The sequence below is a fragment of the Carassius gibelio genome, chromosome A10 (genome assembly GCF_023724105.1).
Source record: "Carassius gibelio isolate Cgi1373 ecotype wild population from Czech Republic chromosome A10, carGib1.2-hapl.c, whole genome shotgun sequence".
NCBI lineage: Eukaryota > Metazoa > Chordata > Actinopteri > Cypriniformes > Cyprinidae > Carassius > Carassius gibelio.
Window position 1 is genome coordinate 7,700,843 of NC_068380.1, and position 24,384 is coordinate 7,725,226.

General features: G+C 36.9%; 4 protein-coding genes across 5 annotated transcripts; all 4 read left to right on the plus strand.

Annotated features, from left to right (window-relative positions):
- The first annotated feature begins 4,164 nt into the window (after positions 1-4,164).
- LOC128020637 (olfactory receptor 51E2-like) lies at positions 4,165-5,163 on the plus strand. The gene has a single exon (XM_052607249.1). The coding sequence runs from the start codon at positions 4,165-4,167 to the stop codon at positions 5,161-5,163; it is 999 nt and encodes a 332-aa protein (XP_052463209.1).
- Positions 5,164-7,120: 1,957 nt separating this feature from the next.
- LOC128021029 (olfactory receptor 2A12-like) lies at positions 7,121-8,119 on the plus strand. The gene has a single exon (XM_052607904.1). The coding sequence runs from the start codon at positions 7,121-7,123 to the stop codon at positions 8,117-8,119; it is 999 nt and encodes a 332-aa protein (XP_052463864.1).
- Positions 8,120-11,556: 3,437 nt separating this feature from the next.
- LOC128021028 (olfactory receptor 6N1-like) lies at positions 11,557-14,116 on the plus strand. Of its 2 annotated transcripts, XM_052607903.1 has the most exons (2): positions 11,557-11,570; positions 13,123-14,116. In XM_052607903.1, the coding sequence occupies exons 1-2, from the start codon at positions 11,557-11,559 to the stop codon at positions 14,114-14,116; spliced, it is 1,008 nt and encodes a 335-aa protein (XP_052463863.1). The 2 variants fall into 2 exon arrangements, with proteins under 2 accessions (XP_052463863.1, XP_052463862.1); XM_052607902.1 differs by lacking the exon at positions 11,557-11,570 and having other exon boundaries at positions 13,118-14,116.
- A 7,694-nt stretch (positions 14,117-21,810) lies between these two features.
- LOC128021030 (olfactory receptor 1468-like) lies at positions 21,811-22,809 on the plus strand. The gene has a single exon (XM_052607905.1). It carries the CDS (start codon positions 21,811-21,813, stop codon positions 22,807-22,809), a length of 999 nt encoding a protein of 332 aa, XP_052463865.1.
- The last annotated feature ends 1,575 nt before the right edge of the window (positions 22,810-24,384 follow it).

Below are 24,384 nucleotides of genomic sequence, written 5' to 3' on the forward strand. Positions count from 1 at the left end.
ATTCTCATGTAAACACAATAAATGTTAATGTCAGTTACCCAGGTCTATGCAATGTGCCTGGAGAAAGTCTGCTAGTGATAGCACTGTTCAAGAAGTACATGTAAGAAGGTATTTGAGTCAAGATGACTGAACGCATGTGACAGTGCGATTGTAGAGAAAAGCCACACATGTGTATCAGTAAATTTGAAGTCACAGAGAGAAATGTTTTAAGAGTTGAAACCTGTGACTTTTTTTCTCTCCCACAAACACAACACAACAGTTACACCTTCTCAAATTCTTCATTGCAGGTGCACAAATCCTATTCTACAAATCACAAATTAAGAAACTTGTATGCTCACATTTTGATACAATTGCTGCAGTGAATATAGTGCAAAATGCATTTACACAACCGCATCAAGAAATTTGAAGTTGTGGAGAAATTTTGCACATCCGCAAACCAGTACGTGAATTCATCCAATGAGAGTTGCACACTTGTAGAATATTTTCTCAGAAATGTCTTGTATATTTTTCTAACACAAACACAAGTACACAACTACAGCTGCTTGAATCTGCTGTGACGAATCTCAAACACTGTTTTTCACTTTCAAGTGACAAGTTTCACGCGTTCTCCCTTTTGCACCGAGATATTTGGTTCAAAAGTGAGTTGTGCATCTGTAGACGTAGTGGGCGGGACTGTGTAGAGATTAGAGTTTCAGCCAATCAGAAGAGTTACTTTGGGTCGTTGCTTGGTGCCTGAAGTAACAAGAAGGGGGAAAAACGAACTGCCATCTTCGTGATCTGCCAGAGTAAAACAGCAATAAACGTAAGTTCCATCTTATTATATTTTTCTTCTCCAAAATCACTCACCTTTCTACATTTCTATTGTTTATAGTTTAAATATACGTGCTGATCGGCTACGTTGGTAATCAGTGTTTCTGAGTTCGGTTAGGCTTTCTTGTTTCATGAAAGGTAACTGTTAAGCTAGATGTCCAGTCCTGCACTGTTAACTTTGCTAACCATCCATATTAGTTGATACCCTCATAATTATGTTCTCTTTTGCTTTACCTTTACAGAACAGGGTGGTTCTTTGCAGGTCAGTATCATATCAAGTACCTAATGTAACTAAGATTGACTTTATGAGAATTTAACATGCTTAGAAAACTATGGGTAACAGTTATCATGCTTTTTTAAGTTTTATAAGAATACCATAGTAAAGTAAAGGGATGTCAGATGTCATTGTAATCGTACATTACTTCAAATACAGTAGATGTTTCATATACCTTCATATACGTGGCCTAAGTGGTCAGCAAAATGAGAGAAGTTCCCTATTCTGAAAAAAGTGTATTGATAACATTGTTAAAATATTATTTTTTAATATTCTAATAAAACTTCCCACCGCAATAGATATGGACTTACATTGCTCAGAAGTTATTGAAAGTGAAAACCCAAACTTTGTTTGATGTCAAGCACCATTATAAATAACCTAAAAAACAGCAGTACCAGCTTCACTTCTTATAAACCAGACTGACTTTATTTCTCTCATACATTAACAAATGTTCTTATTGAGATTAACAGAGGTTTAGATGTTGAAGGTTCATTGAAAATAATAGTTTGGTTTGACATCACCGTTATGGTGATCAGTAGTTGGGCAGATTGACTCAAACTATTCAATGTTAGTTTTTATTTTTGGCTGTTGTAACTATGACATAGTCTCATTTGGAGAGAGTGAGTGTGACCTGATGGACAGCATGTCGTTAGAGTCTTCAGATGTGGGAGAGCTGTAGGGGCTCATATACGTTGACCCCTCCCCCTTGCCATCTGCACAGCCCAGCACATCGAGCCCAGGCATGGACTATTCGCATCCTGGCGAAGGCTGTAAAAGAGCTGGGTCTGGAATGGTCCCTGCCTGAGGAGCCCACCCACAGCATTGGATGGGTTATTGCTGGGACGCAGTCAGGCCCCCCATTAATGAAATTCACCATTCCTCCTGGAGGTCCATGACAAGATCACCAAGTCTTGCCATGCCCCCTACTTGGCTTGCTCCCGTGCCTCTTCTTCGTCCGCCCTCATGACTGTCAATGATGCTGAAGAAAAAGGGCATGACAATCTGCCTCCCCTGGATGAGTCTGTGGCAGCGTATCTCTGCCCACCCTCAGCCATCGGTTGAAAGGCAAAGGCTGCCCACCCATGCAAGCTGTGTAGGACTACTTCAGCTCTTGCCGGACAAAACTACTCATCTGCTGGACAGGCAGCTACAACGCTCCAGTCCTTGGCAGTCTTACAGGTCTTACAGGCCAAACTCTTCCATTGTATGGACGAGTCCGGCCCAGACTTTCAAAGAACTGCGCAGAGAGTTTACTAGCTTCATTCAGAAATGTTTTCGTTGATGGATCAAAACTGGGCCAGGTAACTGGCAATATTGTGCCTAAAATAAGTTAGTCAACATTGCATTCACTGTTCAAATATGACCATAATTCACAATCATGTTGTTGTTTTGAGTATCAGCTTCTTTATTAGGTTGATACATGAACTAAAATCCCAAGGTCAAGAGCATGATCTAATATAAATTTGTCTGATGGCTGGTAGAATGATGAATATTGTTGGAGGTTTGGAGAAGATGAAGTATAAACCATATGTTTCTGTTTCTCTGTAATGGTTTTTCTCCAATGTTTGCTTTTATTTGTATTAGTTCAGTATGATTTTATCAAAGATTATCCAACTGTTTTTGTTCATCAGTGCTCTTTAACTGGAAATTAAACCATTATTTAATATAGTGATGTCTTGAATGACATTTGTTTGAGATCAGGTGATTTTTTTTCTTGAGAGTGATCTCAGATCCTTTATTACAGGTTTGCATTTTTTTGCACGGCTTGGATTTTTTTCTACAATTTTTATTTTCCACAAATGACTACGATTTAAACGATTATTTCGTTTTTATATGTTGTTGTTGTGGTTTATGACTTTTGGATCAGAGAACTTTTGTCCATTGGATCAGAGTGCTGTCAATCACTGCATGATTTGCTTCCTATTGCAGCTTCTAAATTTGATAATGCTCAACACCAAGAGTCACCAAACTTGGAGAGTATACATCCAACTTGTCTGAACACACCTGCCTGGAAGTTTCATATACTGTACCTTGTAATACCTTGATAAGCTGGTTCAGGTGTGTTTGATAAGGGTTGGGGGTAAACTCTGCAGAACACGGCCCTCCATGATTGAGCATGGTGACCCCTGCTCAACAACACTGGTTCAGAGAGTTGTCAATGTTTACAAAGCCTTTTTACCATGCCACGTTTGGGCAGTTTAATATTTGGATTATGCTTAAAATCAACCACAAAAATACTATAGTAATTTATAGTAAATTCCTTTAATGTTTTTTAACCATACTATAGTAAAAGGTATCATACAGTATATATTATAGACAGGATACTGTACTATACTATAAATTACTATAGTATTTTTTTATGCGAGCAGGCCCACCCTGCAACATCAAGCCGCACCACCCAGATAAAATATGTTCCTGCGTCTATGCAGGCTTGTGCTTAAGTGAAACAACTGATTATATTATGCCTTGTTTGTTTAACTAAATGAATTTAGTGAAATGCTATGACAAACAATTACTCAAACCAAGAACATAATATACACAGCATTCAGTACAATGACCACAACAGATTTCTGATACTATAATCCCATTATAATCCTGTTATACATTCAAAGCTGTTATACAAACAGTGAAATGGTTCCAGTAGCAGTACTGGTAGAATATCTCATGACTGGAAAGACCTCTCAGTCTATCCTATTCTATTCTATTATATAATTGCTGAGATTTTGCTACATTTTCATATGCATGCCCCTTCATTTACAAGTCTATGGGGAGAAGAAGTGTTGCTCCATCAACTAAAGTCCCAAGCCCAAGCCATGATCTATTATAAATCTATCTGATGGCTGGTATAGTAATGTCATTCTGGCAGCTTTGGAGAAGGTAAAGTATAAATATTGTTTCTCTCTTATTTTACAGCAATGACAAATTTTATTATTTGTTCAAAATTATTATATCAAAGAAATTCTAAGCATTTTGTCTATAAAGCATTGTTACTAGAAATTAAATGATTACTTTAATATTCTGAGTGTATTTCTATAACAGTTCTTCATCGCAGGTGAAACAAAAGCCAGACAGCCGTTATCATGAGCTCCATGCAGTCAAACTCCTCTGCAAATGTGACCTTTGTTCGTCCTGCAACATTCTTTATAAAAGGCTTTTCTAATGTTCCACATGTGAAATACTACTATATGTTCTTGTCTTTAGTGTATGTTGTGACTGTTTTAGGGAATTCATTTATCATGTGTATCATGTATTTGGCCCGCAGACTTCACACAGCCAAATACATTGCTGTTTTCCATTTGGCCTTTTCTGATCTGTGTGGAAGCTCAGCTTTGATTCCAAAAGTCATTGACACATTTTTATTTGAGCATCAGGTTGTTTCATATGATGCATGTTTGGCAAATATGTTTTTTGTATATCACTTCATGAATCTGCAGTCTTTGACACTACTTGTCTTGGCTTATGACAGACTGGTTGCTATTTGTTTTCCTCTCCGCTATCATGCAATTGTAACCAAACCAGCCATGTTTCTGATCATAGGGGTGATTTGGAGTTTTTCTGTTACCTTTTTTTCTGTACTTGTAGGTTTGGTGAATAGACTCTCGTTTTGTAGATCTAATGTGATTGATAGTCATTTTTGTGATCAAGGCCTTATCTATAAACTAGCTTGTAATGATAATTCTATAAATATTTTGATGGGAAAAATTAGCTTTGGTCTCCTCATGTGCACACCACTTATACTGATCATCATTTCATATTTCTGCATTGCTCTGGCTCTGCTTAAGATTGCTCATGGTGCTGACCGGATCAAGGCCATGAAAACCTGCACCTCACATCTCATGTTGGTGGCAATCGGTTATCTCCCACTTATAAGCAATAATATTGCAGCCTTAACAACATCTATTGATCCAAACACCCGAATAATTAACAACTCTTTGAGACAGGTAATACCATCTATGTTAAATCCCATAATATACACTCTAAAGACAGAGGAGGTCATGCAGTCCATAAAAGAAATGTACAAACGCAATAAGGTATACACAACTCAAGAAAGAAGAATAAAATGCATTTGTAAAATTTAAGAAATAAAAACAATAATTACAATAACAATGATAATCGTACTGCTTATTAGCTGTGATCCTTCAAGAAGTATTTAATATAAGAAACTTCACTGATATTACATTTTTGATGTTGTAACAGACACTGTGTTGCAAACATGCCAAATGTGTTTAGACCACAGGACTGAAACCTAGTAAAGTTGCTTTGTGTTTCCTTTCTTCGTTTTAAAACAATATACAAATATTTTAAGTTCATTTAAGTTCAATATTTTTAAGTTTTTCTTTTAAAAATATTTCAGCAAATAAATCACCTTAGAATATAAATAATTTTAGGTAAATGGTCAAAAAAATTTAACAAATGTTTTACAAATGCTTCTGCATCATGTTTATTATCATCATGAACTGAAAAACTTCACACTCCATATATATTGAATGAATCATTAGATGGCATCTGTTTGAGCTCTGCTGACTGACCCTCAATTTGTGAAACAGTGGCTTTAAGGGTTTCAACTTGATTTCATGAGAGTGAGCCCAGACTATGTAATGGCTTGTTCTTCAGTGAACTAAATAAATTTATTGGGCCACATTAATTTAACAAAAAATATATAGTCAATAAATGTGACAAGCAATTACACAGACTAAGCCCAGTACAATATATACAGTGCTCAGTATAATGACAAACAACAGCTTTCTGCATCTATAAACCCACTTAGTAAATAATAACAGACAAGAAACTAGATGATAAACAAAAGATGGATATAACTCACTGGCCTGCCTATATATGACAACAACACATTCTTGAAGACATTTGTATCCTAAGATAGTTTTTAAAAATAAAATACTCTAAATAGTGTCAGTAAAATTATAATAAATGAACACTTTTTTTAATCAGATTTAATCACCGTGAGAGCTTTCCAATATGCATGCCACTGAGTGATGTATGTACTTCTCGGTCAGAGAGCATCTGTCCATCAAAAACTCACTATCCAATCAGAGTAGATCACTGTTAAGCCTGCCCCCATGAGAAGTTTGTGTAAAAAGTCCAAACGAAAAACTGAATCATAAGAAAAATCTATGGCAATGCATTCAGAATCCACGATTAGCGAAAACGAATAAGAAAGAAAAATAAGGTTCTATTTGATCAGACCCTGCTGATTTTTTTATATCCAAATTTGATAGAACTTTATGAACTTGTGTAGCTAAAATGGGATTTTTTCATGTACCCTTAAATTATCATCGTGGGTTACTTCTGCAGAAATAAAATATCTGCTAAAAGCATGTACAATATTCTCTTTATCTTTAATTAATCTAATTTAATTTAAAATAATCAGGTAGATTGGTAGAGTTTTTTCTTTTTTTGACCATAAACTGATTTGGTCAGTTTCCAAAAATTAGATCATATCATATGTAAATAATAACACATTTAGAACTTTTAACTAAGTTTTTACAATATGTAATTAATCCAGTCCATATCAGGCTGTGCACTGATAACTGACAAGCTACTCTTGTTCTGTCATTGCATCTTATAAATGAATGTTCTGTATATTAAAAGAGGATTATGGCTCTATGTAACACAAAAGTGATTTTGTTAGTGTCGTAAAAACAAACAAACAAAAATAAATAAATAAACTTCTGCCCCCTTAACCTCAAGTCTATAGGGAAAAAGGGTAGCTCCATTAACCAAAGGTCCGGGCTCGAGAGAATCATATAAATTTGTCTGATGGCTAGTAGAATGATGAGATGAGCTTGTTTGGAAAAGGTGGAGTACAAGCCACATATCTTACTTTTCTCACTAGTCATTTTACTTGAATAACATTTTTTATTATTAGAATGATTATGTTAATGAACATCTAAATATTTTTGCTTGTTCGTTCAATTTAACTGGAAATGAAAATATTAATTTGAATATTTTCTGTTATTGAGTGCAATTCTACAACATTTCTTTATCACAGGTGACACAAAAATCCAGAGAGCAGTTATCATGAGCTCCATACAGTCAGACTCCTCTGCAAATGTGACCTTTGTTCGTCCTGCAACTTTTTTTATCAATGGCTTTTTTAATATCCCACATGCAAAATACTACTATGCGTTCTTGTCTTTAGTGTATGTTGTGACTGTTTTAGGGAATTCATTTATCATGTGTATCATTTATTTGGCCCGCAGACTTCACACAGCCAAATACATTGCTGTTTTCCATCTGGCTTTTTCTGATCTGTGTGGAAGCTCAGCTTTGATTCCAAAAGTCATTGACACATTTTTATTCAAGCACCAGGACATTTCATATGATGCATGTTTGGCAAATATGTTTTTTGTATTTCATTTCATGAATCTGCAGTCTTTAACACTACTTGTCTTGTCTTATGACAGACTAGTTGCTATTTGTTTTCCTCTACAGTACCATGCCATTGTAACCAAACCAGCAATGTTTCTGATCATAGGGGTGATGTGGAGCTTTTCTATGATATTTTTTTCTGTATTTGTAGGTTTGGTGAATAGTCTCTCCTTTTGTGGATCTAATGTGCTTGATAGTTATTTTTGTGATTATCGCCCTGTCTATAGTTTAGCCTGTAATGATAATTCTATGAATATTTTGATGGGAAGAATAGGCAGTAGTCTGCTTATTTTCATGCCACTGATATTGATCTTCATTTCATATTTCTGCATTGCTCTGGCTCTGCTTAAGATTGCTCATGGTGTTGACCGGATCAAAGCCATGAAAACCTGCAGCTCACATCTCATATTGGTGGCAATTTTTTATATTCCAATTTTAAGCAATAATATTGCATCCCTAAAAACACCTTTTGATCCTGACACCCGGATAATTAACAATTCCCTGACACAGACAATGCCCCCTATGCTGAATCCCATCATATACACTCTAAAGACAGAGGAGGTCATGCAGTCCATAAAAGAACTGTACAAACGCAGCAAAGATAACATAACTACAGAAAGAAGAATAAAATGCAGTAGGAGAAATTAAAAATAATTGCAGGTTTAATTTCATCAGCTGTTTGTAGTTTCAACAGATACTGTGTAAACAGACCAAATATGTTTAACACTTTTGTGCTTGAAAGACAATGATAATTTTTTTTCTTGATTCCTTTCTTTGTAAAAAAGAAAAAAACTAACAAAATCTAAATAGCTTTATTTATTTTTTTATGCAGTATTCACATGCATTTAATCGTTTTAGATAAACATTACACCCCTTTTACCCTACATTTGCATTTAATCAATTGAATGATTAGTAGTTATATTTGTCAGTACCTTTTTCTTCTTGTACAGATTGTGTATGTGCAATATGTTTATTGTTTTATTCAGTTACTATTTCTTAACATCATATTGTGATTCTAGGCCATGTAATGCCCTGAATGTTCTTCAGTAAAATAAACTCATTAAAAGTAATTATTTTATTTGACCTTGCTTATTTAACAAAATTAATGCAATATATAAATATGATGAACTGCTACATAAAGCTAGCAAAAAAAAATGCTCAGTACAATCCTGTACAACAGTTTTTGCATATAAACCTTATAACACAGTCACATTCCAGATATTATCTACATGCTAGAAATGCAGGATACACCACACAGGCCTATATAGGTATGTAACTTTTATAATGCACAACCAAATTAAAAAAATTATTTTAAACAAAAAACACAAAGTTTTCCACAATAAATAAACACTGTTAAAAATACAGTACACTTTTAGTTACTTTTTACGTTCAACATATACATGCAGTGTGGATTTGTATGTAGGTTTTTAGCTTTGGTCTGTTTTTTTTTTCTTGACGAAAATAATCTTAAATGCCATCAATGGTTGTTCAATTGGTTATCTCAGTTTAACATAGGTTTTAAGCTGATAAGAGCATTGACTGTTAAGATACTATTAAAAAACAAATGTCACACATTAATCTACACGTTTTTCAAATTTAGTCTGAATGGTTCTGAGTGCGATCAGTCAGAATCAGTAGCAGATCTATTAGAACGTTAGAATAAGGTACTATTTTGAACACTCAGTTCCAACACAAATCTCATGGGAACTCCAAGCTTTTGTATGTTTTGATGATTGAATCGGTGGCAAATTATTGTGTACGATCTCATTCATATGTTTTCAGCAATAGTAATATTTCAAACTGATTGTGGAAAAGCAATACAAAGTTTATAGAAGCTCTGATGCTTGTGTAAGAATATTTACAATGTACAGGAGCCATAAGTACACAATCTAAGAAGTAAAAAGCTTTGTGACTGCTTCGGTATCTGGTTCAATGAAGCACCCCTGCCTGATTTCCCTTACTAATAATACTTAAAGGTCCCGTTTTACGCGTTTTTTTGAAGCTTTGATTGTGTTTACAATGTGCAATATAACATGTGTTCATGTTACTGTTAACACAGTATTTTTCACACAATTCACCTATCTGTATACTGCTGTTTTCACTGTCACAAAAACGGGCTGATGACTTCCTTGTTCTATGAAGCCTCTCCTTCAGAAATACGTAACGAGTTCTGATTGGGCCAGCGGTTCCTGTGTTGTGATTTGACAGTAGCTGAGAGCAGGCTCCCCTCCTGGTAACGTGATTGGGCTAGAACGCACGTGCTGGAGATGTATTTACAGTCACAGGAGCGTTTTTACTGACGAGATCCGCATGAAAATTGCATTTGCTTTTTGTCACAGCCCTAACATCTAGTTAACAAAGCTAAACAGCGTTGCCCTTTGTGTAATAAGTTACAGAAACTGTTAAACGCACCAACTTAAATAATAAAATACACTTACCGGTTGTGGTCCACAAAACAATGCCTTCTCCAGACAAAGAGGGAACTGCTCCATCTTTCAAGAATAATCTTTGTGCAAATCCAGCATTAAACTGATTGAGATTGAGAAAGTTGTCCTCAGCAAGCTGTCCTCAGCAAAATGAGCTGCACATAGTTTTACATGTGCATTATAATTTTCGGGAACCGAGTTAAACATAAATTGTAACCATTAATCTCAAAGTACAGCGTTCCTGGGAAGCCCAAACAAAGGTGATTGGACTCAGAGATGAAAAAAACAGCGTTTCAATGACATGGTGACAAAAACAAACAGCTCTTCCTTCTTCTCCGTCGGAGGGTAACAAGGCCACGCCCCCTGTTTGTGAATTCATGTGGGCGGTGGTTAGTCAAAAAAACTGTTTTAGTGACGTCATTACTACAGGAACTAGAGGGCTTTAGTCCAAACGGGTCGTTTTTTGTAGGCGAATTCTGTTAAATCAAATATCTCGCTTGGCATTGAACTTTGAGCTTTAGAATTTTACAGATATTATTTATACTCTAACAACAACATTACACACTAACTAAAGTTTAAAACATGGAATCACGAAGAAGGGGACCTTTAATAATGTTGTTTGTGGAATTTTTAAAAATATCATCAAAGATGTCTAATCCTGCTCCCTGAGGGCTATTGTCCTGCAGAGTTTATATCCAACCCCAAATAAGATTATTAGGCTTACTAGAAACATCCTGGCAGGTGTGATAGGGCAAGTTGAACCTAAACTCTGCAGCACTTTGTTATTTGAGGAGCAGCTGTCACTCATCTTTGCTCATCGAGATCTCAAAAAGTTCTTCACAGAAGCTCTATGCTGCACAATTATTCCCCTATTTATGTCCCCACTTTGTTTGTTATAAAAAGAAGATTAGCAAGCGTGCAGAACTCAGCATTGAACAAAGCTCTGGCATTTTGAGTGATGAGTATGTGAATTAACTTAAACCCCTGACAGCACACATTCATCACAGAGACGTCTGTTTGATGTCTGCAAGACATATTTTCAAGAATGTTTAATCTGTTATACGTCTATAGGATTCTTTCCTATCAAATGTCTTTTTTTTATTATATGACTTTTAGAGAAAAGATGTTTATGATTTAGAATGTATGTAAAACTGACATCTTAAAGACGTGTATCAGATGTTTGTACACAGCAGATGCTTCATTTGAAAAGCGTCTGCTGTGTACAAACATCTGATAAGCAAACTTTAACAGACATCTTGCAGACATATGTGTGCTATAAGGGACAAATCTGATTGGCCATTGCGTTCATGAAACCAACAATCAACCGTATCTGTGATTAACTACATTGCTCAACACTCCAAAGAGACATTGCAAATAAAGACCTGACCTTTTGAGATAATATAAAAAGTCTTGCCTGGTTAATTCATGGTATTTGTTATGTATTTTAGACAGTATGAAAAAAAGGGTCTGTTTCAAACCATGTTTTTGAGACATTTGAGTTTTAAGGAGAAAACACAAGTTGACTGATGAATTATTACATGGGTTATCTTTAAGCATATTGAAAACAGAGATGCAATCAAAGTTAAAATTATATTTATCACCATAGGGGGTTTTTAAACATTCTGACAAATAAGTAACTTGGCAAGTGGTTGTTTTTTTATGAATGAGTCTTCGTTCACTCAACCGACTTGTTAATTCACAGATTCGTTCACTAAAACCACTATCCACAGAGTGGGTGCAGCCAATTGTAAACTTGAATGAGCAAACATAAATGAGAAAATTATGTCATCACTTTGGCTTTGTTCTGAACTATTTTTGGTGATGCCATAAAACTAGACAACGTAACTGTGTCTGGAATGTAAGTTATAGTAATTGTTATTATTATTATTATTTGGCTATTTAATCATTACATGCTGTTGTTCTGATTGTCATAATATATTCAGAGTAATAATGCTCTTGCTATGTTTTACCACCTCATAAATGAGAAGGGTGCATATTTATTCTTTACAAAAATACATTGTGTTCTATGGGCTTACTCCAATTCACCCATGGTACCTAAGTTACTAACAGTGGCGCTCTGTGGAATATAGCAATGCTGAGTTTTCCATGCCTGTATAAATTTACATTACTCCTGCCCCATTAGCCTTATGTCTGTAGAGAGAAGAAGATGGTTCCTGACTCAGAGGCATGTCTTAGTGATGGCCAGGGGTGGCACCAGACCCCTCTTAAATTTTTCTGGCCCCCAAGGCACCCACCTCCCACCACATGTCTTGCTATAATCTTATTTTTAGTAAAATTCTAAATGCATCTTGCAATGGTGGATCCTGGCATGTGCAGCTGCCTATAGTGCCGCTTTCTTCTCCTCTTTATACTTAATTTTAGGTGGTTTCATTAGCATGATGTATGACAAATATTGAGAGTTCATAATATTACTTGATCCATGTAATGCGCAAGGACGAATTTCTCCACTCGTAAGTGGATTTCCTTCACTCACACAAAACTGGACGTTTGCTTTTAAATAAAAAAAGCTTGTTTTTTTTTAATTGGCCCTGCTCTTGCTCTGATATTATGTGAACACGCTCAGACATTGTCTTCGCATCACTGAAGACCAGAAGAGCTTTTTTTCTAATTCAGGTGAGGATTAGGCTTATCTCAATAAATGGAAGCAAGCTGATTATAGTCAGCCTTCTCTAGTTATTTAATTAATAGTCTACTTATTTTAATTAAGTGCTTAAATTATAAATACTGTGTTATATTGTAATAATGTATAACATACATTATTGCCGAAGCTTTGCAATGTGTGTGTGGCCGAAAAACAAAGTCCTACATTTTAATTGGATTATAGACTAGAAAGCTTGCAAAGAGTGTTCATAACCACTAAAAAGCTGTCAATCTTAGTTTAGCCCATCACCCTCCTGCCATTTAAAATGCTCTAGACACACCTCTGTCCAAACTCAAGAGGATAATCTAACTATATATTTGCTGATGTCTGGTAAATTAATGAGATGGTACCAGTTTGGAGAAGGTAGCGTATGTGTTTCCTCTATTTCTCTCTAATGATTTTACTGAAAGGGTTATTTTATTATTCAATCAAAAGATTATATCAAAGAACATCTAAACATGTGATATTAAATAATTATTTGAATATTCTCTTTTAATGAGTGTATTTCTGTAACAGTTCTTCATCACAGGTGAAGGAAAAATCCAGACAGCAGTTATCATGAGCTCCATGCAGTCAAACTCCTCTGCAAATGTGACCTTTGTTCGTCCTGCAAACTTTTTCATAAATGGCTTTTTTAATATTCCACATGCAAAATATTACTATGTGTTCTTGTTTTTAGTGTATGTTGTGACTGTTTTAGGGAATTCATTTATCATGTGTATCATTTATTTGGCCCGCAGACTTCACACAGTCAAATACATTGCTGTTTTTCATCTGGCGTTTTCTGATCTGTGTGGAAGCTCAGCTTTGATTCCAAAAGTCATTGACACATTTTTATTCGAGCACCAGGACATTTCATATGATGCATGTTTGGCATATATGTTTTTTGTATATCACTTCATGAACACGCAGTCTTTGACACTACTTGTTTTGTCTTATGACAGACTAGTTGCTATTTGTTTTCCTCTACGGTATCATGCCATTGTAACCAAACCAGCAATGTTTCTGATCATAGGGGTGATGTGGATTTTTTCTGTAACATTTTTTTCTGTACTTGTAGGTTCTGTGAATAGACTCTCTTTTTGTGGATCTAATGTGCTTGATAGTTATTTTTGTGATTATGGGCCTATCTATAGAATAGCTTGTAATGATAATTCTGTAAATATTTTGTTGGGTAAAATTTGCTATAGTCTACTGATTTTTACGCCACTGATATTGATCTTCATCTCATATTTCTGCATTGCTCTGGTTTTGTTTAATATTCCCCATGGTGTTGACCGGATCAAAGCCATAAAAACCTGCACCTCACATCTCATATTGGTGGCAATTTTTTATATCCCAATTTTAAGTAATAACATTGCATCTATAATAACACCTTTACATCCAAATGCCCGGATAATTAACAATTCCCTGACACAAACAATACCACCAATGCTGAATCCCATCATATACACTCTAAAGACAGAGGAGGTCATGCAGTCCATAAAAGATCTGTACAAACGCAGCAAAGTGAACACAACAACAGATAGAAGAATAAAATGCAGTAGAGGTAATTAAAAATGACTAGGTTAATTTCATTGCTTCTCAGTCTCCTTTTGTCTGTAGTTCTAAACAAGCAAATATGTTTAAAACCTAGGAATCTAGTAAGCTGATTTGTGATTATTTTCAACACTAATTTTCATATTATATATTTTTTATGTAGTATTCACCTTTCTATTTAACATTTCTAAGCTAACAGTAAGTCAAAATGAGAAAATCTTTGGATAATACATTAGTTTTTTTTTTTGTTCCATATGGATTGTGTAGGTTGTTTTATGTAGTCAGTAATTCTTACCATTCTGTGCTGCTGTATGACAAATTAGCCCCCCTCCCATACCATGGATGATCCACAGCCATATAAGCATGTGCTTCAGTGAACTAAACTCAATGCAGAGGAAAACACAGAAGCTTCATTTAAAGTGGCATTTAGATTAAACACTGTTTAATGCAGGGCATGAATTTAACCTGCAGTTACAAATGCAGAAATAATGGTTTGATAAATGACACATTAAATGTTGAATACTCATTTGAAATTGTATATATATTTAAGATACTAAGATACTTTACATGTGAAAATGAAAACTGCCGGTAGATGTCAGCAAGTCACGGTTAAAAAGTGAGTCATTGCGATTGAATCATTTAAACTGTTGATTCATTCAGGAACGAAAATTCGTAATGTTGCTCAGAGCAGAAAACTGTGCAATGGTGGGTGTGTTTGGATTTATTTTTGTTGTTGAAGTAGAGCAAAAACAGGCGATATGGTGTCTAAAATGCAAGTTTGTAAATTAACTTTGTTTTTATTGAACTGTTTGAAAAGAAATCTATACAGTATGTAAAATCATGCTGATTTGTGGAGAAAAACAGCACTCTTCCTTTGATATTGATATTATTTGTGATCATTCTAAATGCATTATAATAGACTGAATCACACAGTGAAAAAACACAGTCTTAATGCGCGGGTCCACTAGTCTAAACTACTAGACTTCAAAGCACTCTTTAGGAGTGTTTTGTTTGGTTTTTGGCAAAATACTGATAATGTCAAATAGCATATCATTAAAACAACAATTACGATACTAACACAGACAATTTATATCGCACATCCTGCACCACTGTCTTTTTTTGCAAATTTTTGCAAACCCTTTGATAAACTATCAATGTTTAATTTTATAAACTGCTAGTTTTATCTTCCTAGGCAAACGCAGCTTACACTGCATAATACAGCTTAAATATGACGAGGGGTTCACTTCACTACTCTCTAATATGAATATACATTTTTTGAGTCTCTCTGGGTATGGATATATTTAAATGCTCTGTGGAGAGATGCTTGTGAGCTTATCTCCCAGGGTCTTTCAGTGACATATATTGTTTTCAGAGTATTAAAACTTGAGACAGCTGTTATGCCACGCCTCACTTAGTTTCTGCTGCCAATGCTTGAAAACATTAGTGGCCATTGTGGGTGCATGCCAAGTATACTGTAGGGCTTCCCCCCTTTGTTAGGGTTTTTCACTTGGATGTCCCGTTACTTTTGGAACAGTTGATTGAGGACAGCTGTATTCCCAGCTTGATTATGGGGAATGTCCCTTCCTTTGTTAAGCTGGATGGTTTTAGGTGTGGGCTGGCTCGCCATGTCTCTGGCTGTTTTCAAGTTGGCGGTCCCTCTTGTTACAACTTCCTAATTTTGATCCAGGGTTAGGAGAGACAACATTGAGATTGTGATCATTTGTACATGCCGATGATGGTAGCAAAAGACAAATGCCGCACAAACCTGCCAATAAACCTAGTTTATTGCGTGACATCAATAGTAAAGATAGTGTATAAGGTAACAAAACAACAAGAAAGAAATTATACAATTTTACACAAATTAAATAATAATAAAGAAAACCGGTATAAATCGGGGAGAGGGACACAAGTGGCACCAAAGAAAAGAAAAGAACTAAACAAAGCCAGTCTAACTCAAATTCAACCTCTAACCTTACTAATAAAAAAAAAATAAGAAAAAAAAGTCTTCAGTGTGTTTCACACAATAACTTGTCTATTCTACCTAACAAAACAAAAACATACAAAAGTGGCGCTCATTCCTAAATAATGTGTCTATACATTAAAGTCACTGGGTGTTGCAAAATGAACATCACGTGACATACTACCTGTCCCGCTTTCCCCTGGGGCAAAAGTTTGTCAACACAATGCAGAAAATAACTAAATAATAAAGACAAAAATATACATAAAAAATAAACTAAATTTCAGCTCAAAACTAAACAAATTAGTAGTATTAGTAGTAGTAGCCCTTTATTGTCACAGGTACCCGCGAAATTAGCCATCAACCTGTCCATACATACACAACATACATACAATATGACAAAGGGGTAGACAGGACAGGAAGACAGGGAATTGAGGAAGAAAAACAGCATAACATTAGGGAAGTGAGAAGAAGAAAACCAACACCCAGACTATGCTCCTTTTGGGAGCACAGTATGGGAACAGGAAAAACACCTCAGCACAAAAGCACATAATAAATACACCATAAACACACAACTTTGCAACTGGGGACGGAAATTGGGGGGGTCGAGGTAATCCAGCGCAGGCAAACAGCCATCCGGTCCTGCAGCCATTAACCCTCTATAGTACGCAATATGATATCAATGAGGAAATAATTGTTTGTTATGTTTTTCCTGCTTAAAAATGGACACTATAACAAAAAGCTTTAGCTCTCAATGGAGGCGGTCGCATTTCTTTCCTCTCCTCCCCTGCCTTGCCTGCTTCGCCTGTCTCTTGTCTAGTCTACTTTGAGAGACTCTCTCTGCTCTGCTTTCCTAAACTGAAACATGGATTTGATAAATTGGTCTCTCAACGCAATCGACACCATCTTCTCGACGAGGAGCTTGGGTTCGGGGGAACCTGACTGCCCTGCTGGAACGTTTGCAGCTGGCTACACGATGGATGCGTGGGCGAATTGGCGGGTCATGTGTCTGGCGGCTCTTTCCGTGGACGACATTGAAGACATCTACCTATTCGGAACCATGATAACAGGTCTTCTGCTGATTGGATTAGGCTTTGCCCTGGGTTATCGGGAAATTCAGAAGACTGGAACAGCAGTCCAAAGCCTCACAAGGCTGCCCGTCATGATTGAAGCAGTGGGCAGAGCTGTCAGCATTGAGACTGAGACTTTTAACCGCAATATGGATAACATCACGGTGAAGCTCACGGCTTTGGAAAGGAAATTGGAGGATTTGGAGACCAAAAAAGACAATCATAGTGACCGTTAAATTGGAATGCAGCTACTAGACCAAAACAACTGGGATCTTATCTTCTTTCGGCTCCACTCCCAGCTTGGCCTTGGCTGGAAAACAAATTTTCCCCTTGGAAAGCATGGCAACGAGACGCTCTGCGTTCCTCAACCCATTTCCCACAAGACACCTGCTGATTGTTGTTGACTCTGTCAACTTGCTGTGACGCTGTATAATCTGCGGACTGAGGCATCAAGAGAGAATCGCAACTCTACAGGCCTACAAATACACAAACTCTTACACATATACAGATATGCACTCACCTCCCCACCCCCATCCCTCGCCTTCACCGCTTTGTACCGCCAGTCTGTCAAGACCAGACTTTCTAGCTGCAGGGTAGGATGGCTGCTGCCTGCACTGGATTACCTCGACCCCCCCAATTTCCGTCCCCAGTTGCAAAGTCGTGTGTTTATGGTGTATGTGCTTTTGTTGCTGAGGTGTTTTTTCATATTCCCATACTGTACTCCCAAAAAGAGCATAGTATGCGTGTTGTTTTTTTTTCTCTTCATTTCCCTAATGTTATGCTGTATTTCTTCCTCAATTCCCTGTCTTCCTGTTCTGTCTACCCCATTTTATGTATGTTGTGTATTTATGGACAGGTTGATGGCTAATTTCGCTGGTACTTGTGACTAGTGACAATAAAGGGCTACTACTACATATCAATATACATTATCATTATTTTTTTAGTTAATTAAAAGTTTGTTGCCTCAAGGCAACATTGTACCACTATGGATAAATTGAAACCGTTTTCATGAAGAAAAAAATTATATATTTATTTAAAATATCAATTTCTTTAATTAAAAACTTGAAAAAACATATTTATTTATTTATTATTCAGCTGTTGCCCTCTGGCAACATTGTACCATCGTGGAACGCAAGTACTACAAACCATCATATCATCATGTTAATGACCTGTGTAGGGTCGGGGGGGCCTAACCCCCCCAGGGGCCTGACAGGAGCCCTCCGATTATCCGAGACCCCCAGAAGTAATGCCGCCTTCATCCTCAGTTTGGCGCCACTCACCTCGTCCCACTAACTCACTATTTGTCCAATTACCCACTATAGTGGCCAAATCTCCTGTCGAACCCCGCTGATCAATCACAAGCCACGCCCCATCCGACAGACCCACTATTTATCCGATTGCCCACTATAGTGGCCAAATGTCCTGTTGACCCCCCTGACCGGTCCCTAGTCATGCCCCTTGTCCCATGAACCCACTATAGTGGCCGAATGTGTTATCATGTGTTTATCCATATTGCATCTGTTTTTTTATTTGTTGAACCGCAATTAAATTATTACTCTTAAATTGGTCTGGACGTTTTTTGTATTTTCTAGTTCGGTGAACAGACACAGTCTCTATAGTCTAATATCTAGGTGAAAGAGTCTCTATGTGCTGAGAATTTACTGACCTCTGTGATATGAGGCAGCTAGCAGACAGTCGGTTAGCCAGTCTGTCTGCTTCCTGAAGGGGAACATCTCGGGTTACACATGTAACCATGGTTCCCTGCGTCCCCCTCGCCATATTTTCTGCTTGCCTGTTTCAAGTCTCCTTCAGACAACAGTCCTCGGTCCCAGAGGAGAACTGGCCCCCTGACTAAACCTGGTATCTACCACGGTTTTTTCTCCATTCTGTCACCGATGGAGTTTTGGTTCCTTGCTGCTGTCGCCTCTGGCTTGCTTAGCTGGGGACACTTCATTTCCAGCAATATCGTTGACTTGATTGCATAGATACTATTAACTGATCTGAGCTGGATTATGACATCATTGAATTCAATGTTGAACTGGCTTTAACCGAAAAATAAGTGTTCGCATTATTGACACACCGTTTTCCTAATTAATGCTGTACTGTTGCTTTGACAAAATCTGTATTATTAAAAGCGCTATATAAATAAAAGTGACTTAACAGTTGGTGACACATTCAGCAGGTGCTTTTTTATACTACCCATCCGTGATGTCATGGGCTAGGTGGACCAATAGGATTGGAGATTTTCAAACCATTCAAGACAATGGTTCTGCTGGCGGCATTCCCCAATGTCCACAGGGTACTCTGCATCACCAGAGATGTTTCGTTTTTGAGAGGGTCTGTGTTGCCACCTTTTGGAACCATTTATCAGTGCAAAACCAAGACAATGTGATTTCAGATTCTTGAACGAATAGTTTTTTTAAGACGTTTTTTTTAGAAGTAATCGATCAAGCCAGTTCACAAATCAAATTGAATCAAATAATAATTTGGGGTTAATAATGCAAGACTCACAAGGGAATATGAGTCTAATTCAACCAACTGTCTAAGGATCCTAACGGGTGAGTTGCAGACATTATGCACATGCATATTGTAATGATAAACTTCCTAATCATCGGGAAGAAGGAGGCGGGAACCGGCGGACAATCAAATAACATTTTAATAATTCAAAATAAACACAAAACAGCGCACCAGCCACTCACGGACGACTGGTGCGCTCAAATAAAAACCAAAACATAAAATAAGGCCCAGGCCTGGTCCTCTCTCGTCCTTCACGGTCGTCGCTCCAGTTTTATATCCTTCCGTCTCCTACGTGGGACTCGAGACAGGTGGTGGGTTGCAGGTGTAGCTCATCTCCAATCACTACACCTGGCCTCACTCCTTGTTGCCTCGTCTCTCGGCCCCGCCCCACTCGTCACACATATCTATCACCAGGGATTTGAATGAGACATGCACAATAAGTTTCTTTTAAGTAAGTTTAAATAAGTTTTATTAAATAGACCAATGTTTCATCATATCCATATTTCAAATTACGTAAATTCGATATTCATTCTCAAAAGCCTTGAATCGATATTTTCCGCTATTTATTTCAGCAAACATTTAAAAGAAGATCAGATTAATGTTAATCTTTTAACTAGTCTTCTCCACTAGATGTCACCCTCTTATTTCCCTTGTGCAATGTTATGTTAGAAAGCCTGTCACTTATTCAGGTCTTATCATGGCGGAGATACTGTTGACAAGAACTAAGAACAAAGTGTAATTTGCAATGCTCAGGTCAAATTCTATAGTAATACCACAAATCTGTGGAAGTTTTTGACATCACGCGTAAAGGCGCCATAATTTACACAATGAATGGTGGATGTTGCAACCACTGTTTTGTTAACACAAGCGCGGATGATGCTCGCCATCAACCTCTGTTGTCTGACTATGATGATATGAATAGCATACACAAATTTCATCCCTAGCTGCTGTGAGAGTCACTTCATTAGCAGTTTATTGTTTGATTTGACAAAACTACCAAAATATCAAATACTGTACAGCAGCTGCAAGTTCCTCACAGCAACCTATCAAAAAAACGTGAAGAAACTGTCAAAAATATATTACTATTTAGCAGTCTTAAGACTCAATGTAACAACAATGCTGCTACTACTACCAATAAATATTAATAAATCTTTATTTCTTTGTATAAATTCACCATTTGTTAACTGATGTTTACTGTAATTTTTTTTGAAACTCGATAGCATTTGTATTAAAATTATATTCACTGAATATAATTATAAAAATTAAAATAAAAAAATTGAGAAATGAATCGAACTGAGAGCTTGTGAATCTAAATCGAATTGAATCAGGACATCTGAATCGATACCCAGCCCTAAATTTAAGTTGTTAAGCAAAATCAGTTAGTTTATTCTTTCTACAGGCCTATACTTTAGACATGTAGAACATATACATGTTCATGCATAAGCTACTCAATATTGCTCAGTAGTGACTTGTATCTGACATAAAAGGATTTCCTCATGGATATGACTTTTACATTAGGGAAAGCATTGTCAATAGCCAGTGATAAAAGCCTCACAGAAATGCAAATATTGCATAATATATATATTTGTCCTCTCCCGTTTATTTTTCTTAAGGGGGAAAGGGAAACAAAAATTAGAAAAGCTTTAAGAACTATTTTAATTGTCTTTATCTTTTAGAAGTAGAATTTTAAGTGCTTTTTACTTAAATATTTAAATGGCTTTGTGTGCTACATACAAGTCAGGCCCAATATATTACCTGTATTTTTGAGGGCATAATTTCACAAGTAACTCTTTATACAGCTTAAGAGTAACTAAACAGTTCTATAGCATTATTCCTGCATTTCTTTTCTTCAAATCTGTAGGGAAAACGGTTGATGATGAACTAAAGTCCCATGTGTAAGTGAATGATCTAATATATATTTATCTGATGGCTGGTAAAATAGTAAGATGGGAGCACCTTTGGAGAAGGTCGAGTATAAACCATGTTTCCTCTGCTCTGTTTCTCTGTAATGCTTTTACTGCCTCTTATCAAATTATTTCAAAGAAAATTAATAAATTTTCATTAATGCTCTGTGACTGGATTACTTTACATTAAATGATTACTTGAACATTCTATGTTTTTGAATGGATTGAATCACAGGTGACACAGAAAACCACACAGCAGTTGTCATGAGCTCCATGCAGTCAGACTCCTCTGCAAATGTGACCTTTGTTCGTCCTGCAACGTTTTTCCTCAATGGCTTTTCTAATATTCCACATGCAAAATACTTCTATGTGTTCTTGTCTTTAGTGTATGTTGTGACTGTTTTAGGGAATTCATTTATCATGTGTATCATATATTTGGCCCGCAGACTTCACACAGCCAAATACATTGCCGTTTTCCATCTTGCCTTTTCTGATCTGTGTGGAAGCTCAGCTTTGGTTCCAAAAATCATTGACACATTTTTGTTTGGGCACCATGATGTTTCATATGAAGTGTGCTTTGTGAGTATGTTTTTTGTATATCATTTCATGAATCTGCAGTCTTTGACACTACTTGTTTTGTCTTATGACAGACTAATTGCTATTTGTTTTCCCCTACATTATCATGCCATTGTAACCAAACCAGCAATGTTTTTAATCATAGGGGTGATGTGGATTTTGTCTATGGCATATTTTTCTGTACATGTAGGTCTGCTCAATAGACTTTCTATTTGTAGTTCTAATGTGGTTAATAGTTATTTTTGTGATTATGGCCCTGTTTGTAGACTAGCTTGTAATGATAATTCCCTAAATTTGCTGATGGGAAAAATTTGCTTTGGTTTCCTGATTTGCTTGCCTCCAATACTGATCATCATTTCATATTTCTGCATTGCTCTGGCTTTGCTTAAGATTGCTCATGGTGTTGATCGGATAAAAGCTATAAAAACCTGCACCTCACATCTCATATTGGTGGCAGTTTTTTATCTCCCAATTCTAAGTAATAACATTGCCGCTGCCACAACACCTATCCATCCAAATGCCCGGATAATTAACAATTCTCTGACCCAGATAATTCCACCTATGCTGAATCCCATCATATACACTCTAAAGACAGAGGAGGTCATGCAGTCCATAAAAGAACTGTACAAACGCAGTAAGGTGAATACAATTAGTGAAAAAATTATGAAATTCAGTGTGAGAAATTGAAAGTGATCAAAACTGACTTGTGAACATTATCTGTTTGAATGAGACTTTGTCCATCTTGTATAAATCAGTCATGCTAGTATAAAAATAATTTGTTACAGTTTTTTTCCTTGTATGTCAAAAGCTTTTCCAAAGAGTTCTTTGTGATATGTTTGCAGTTTTTTACTTATAATTTATTTATTCCAACCATTCTGTAATATGACATATCAGCAGGTTTGCCTTTCTTTTGCAGGGTGATTCCAGACCATGTAATGTAGGCATGTACTTCAGTGAACTTAATCCTCATATGACATTAAAAAACATAGACGTTAAAATCTGAAAGAAGAATCCTTTATCTTCGGTTCAGTCCATAATTGTTTTGACAAAAAAACACAACTTAACAAAACATTGTTTTACAATAGTAATATTGATTTTGTAACTTTTGACAGTTGTCTGTAGACCAGGGGTGTAACGGTACACAAAAATCATGGTTCGGTACGTACCTCGGTTTTAGGGTGTACTCACACTAGGCACGGTTGCCATGAACCGGGCCCAAGTACGATTGTCCCCCCTCCCCACTCCCCCTCTGGCCTGCACTCACATATAGGGTTTCAGCATTCGTGCCGGAGCAAGCTTACGTCATTATGGTGTGACGGTTTCGGGATAAACAGGAAGAGCGGCGCTCTCTGAACACAATGGAGTGCATCGCTCTGTTTTCTTTGTGGATAATTTTGTGTTGTTTGGTCCACAGACTGTTGTTAAACAGATGTGTCACCTTAGTGGCGCGAAAATTTTCACGTAATCGTGCTGCTCGTATGAGGATGTTTGCAAGGACTTTGCAGTTTTTCGTTTTTATGCGTTTTGCACCTCTGCCGTAGACCAAAGCGACCCTTTCCCTGCCATGTTGGTTTTGGAGTGTCGCAAAACCGTGACGCAACGCGTCCTTTTCCGTGCTCCGGCACGGTTAGCGCTCACACTGCATGCGAACCGCGCCCGAGTCCAACTGAACCGTGCCTTGGCCCACCTCTTCCAAGCGGGCCCGGGCCGGCCAATCGAGCCGCGCCCCGGCACGGTTCGAAGCACTCACACTAGTCAAACGAACCGCGCTTTGGTGGTCAAACGCACTCGGGCACGGTTCAAACTGGCAGTGTGAGTACACCCTTAAAGTCACGGTTCAGTTCATTTTCGGTACAGTAAGGGAAAGAAATGCAAACATTAAACTGCAGGTTGTTTATTACTATACACGTAAAAAATACTTTTTAATAAAATATATATAAAATAAAAAAGAATAAGAAATACAATACTGCTGCAAAGTTCTCCACTAAATAATATACTCTGTCTCAAACCAATAACATATAATAAAATATAATGAAAAATATAATAAATAACTATGATTACAGTGCAGCATTACCAATCCCAGTTTTTAGGCCTGCCTCACCAGAATCGTGCCTGACGCGGCGCTGGTTGCTGCTGCTACTGTAGGTGACATAGAGGGAGACCGCCGACAGACCAGGATCTTGTCTTCACGACAACAATATCTATACTTCACGTTGAGCATAAATATAAAGCCTACTGATAAAGGACACCATCAACAGCATT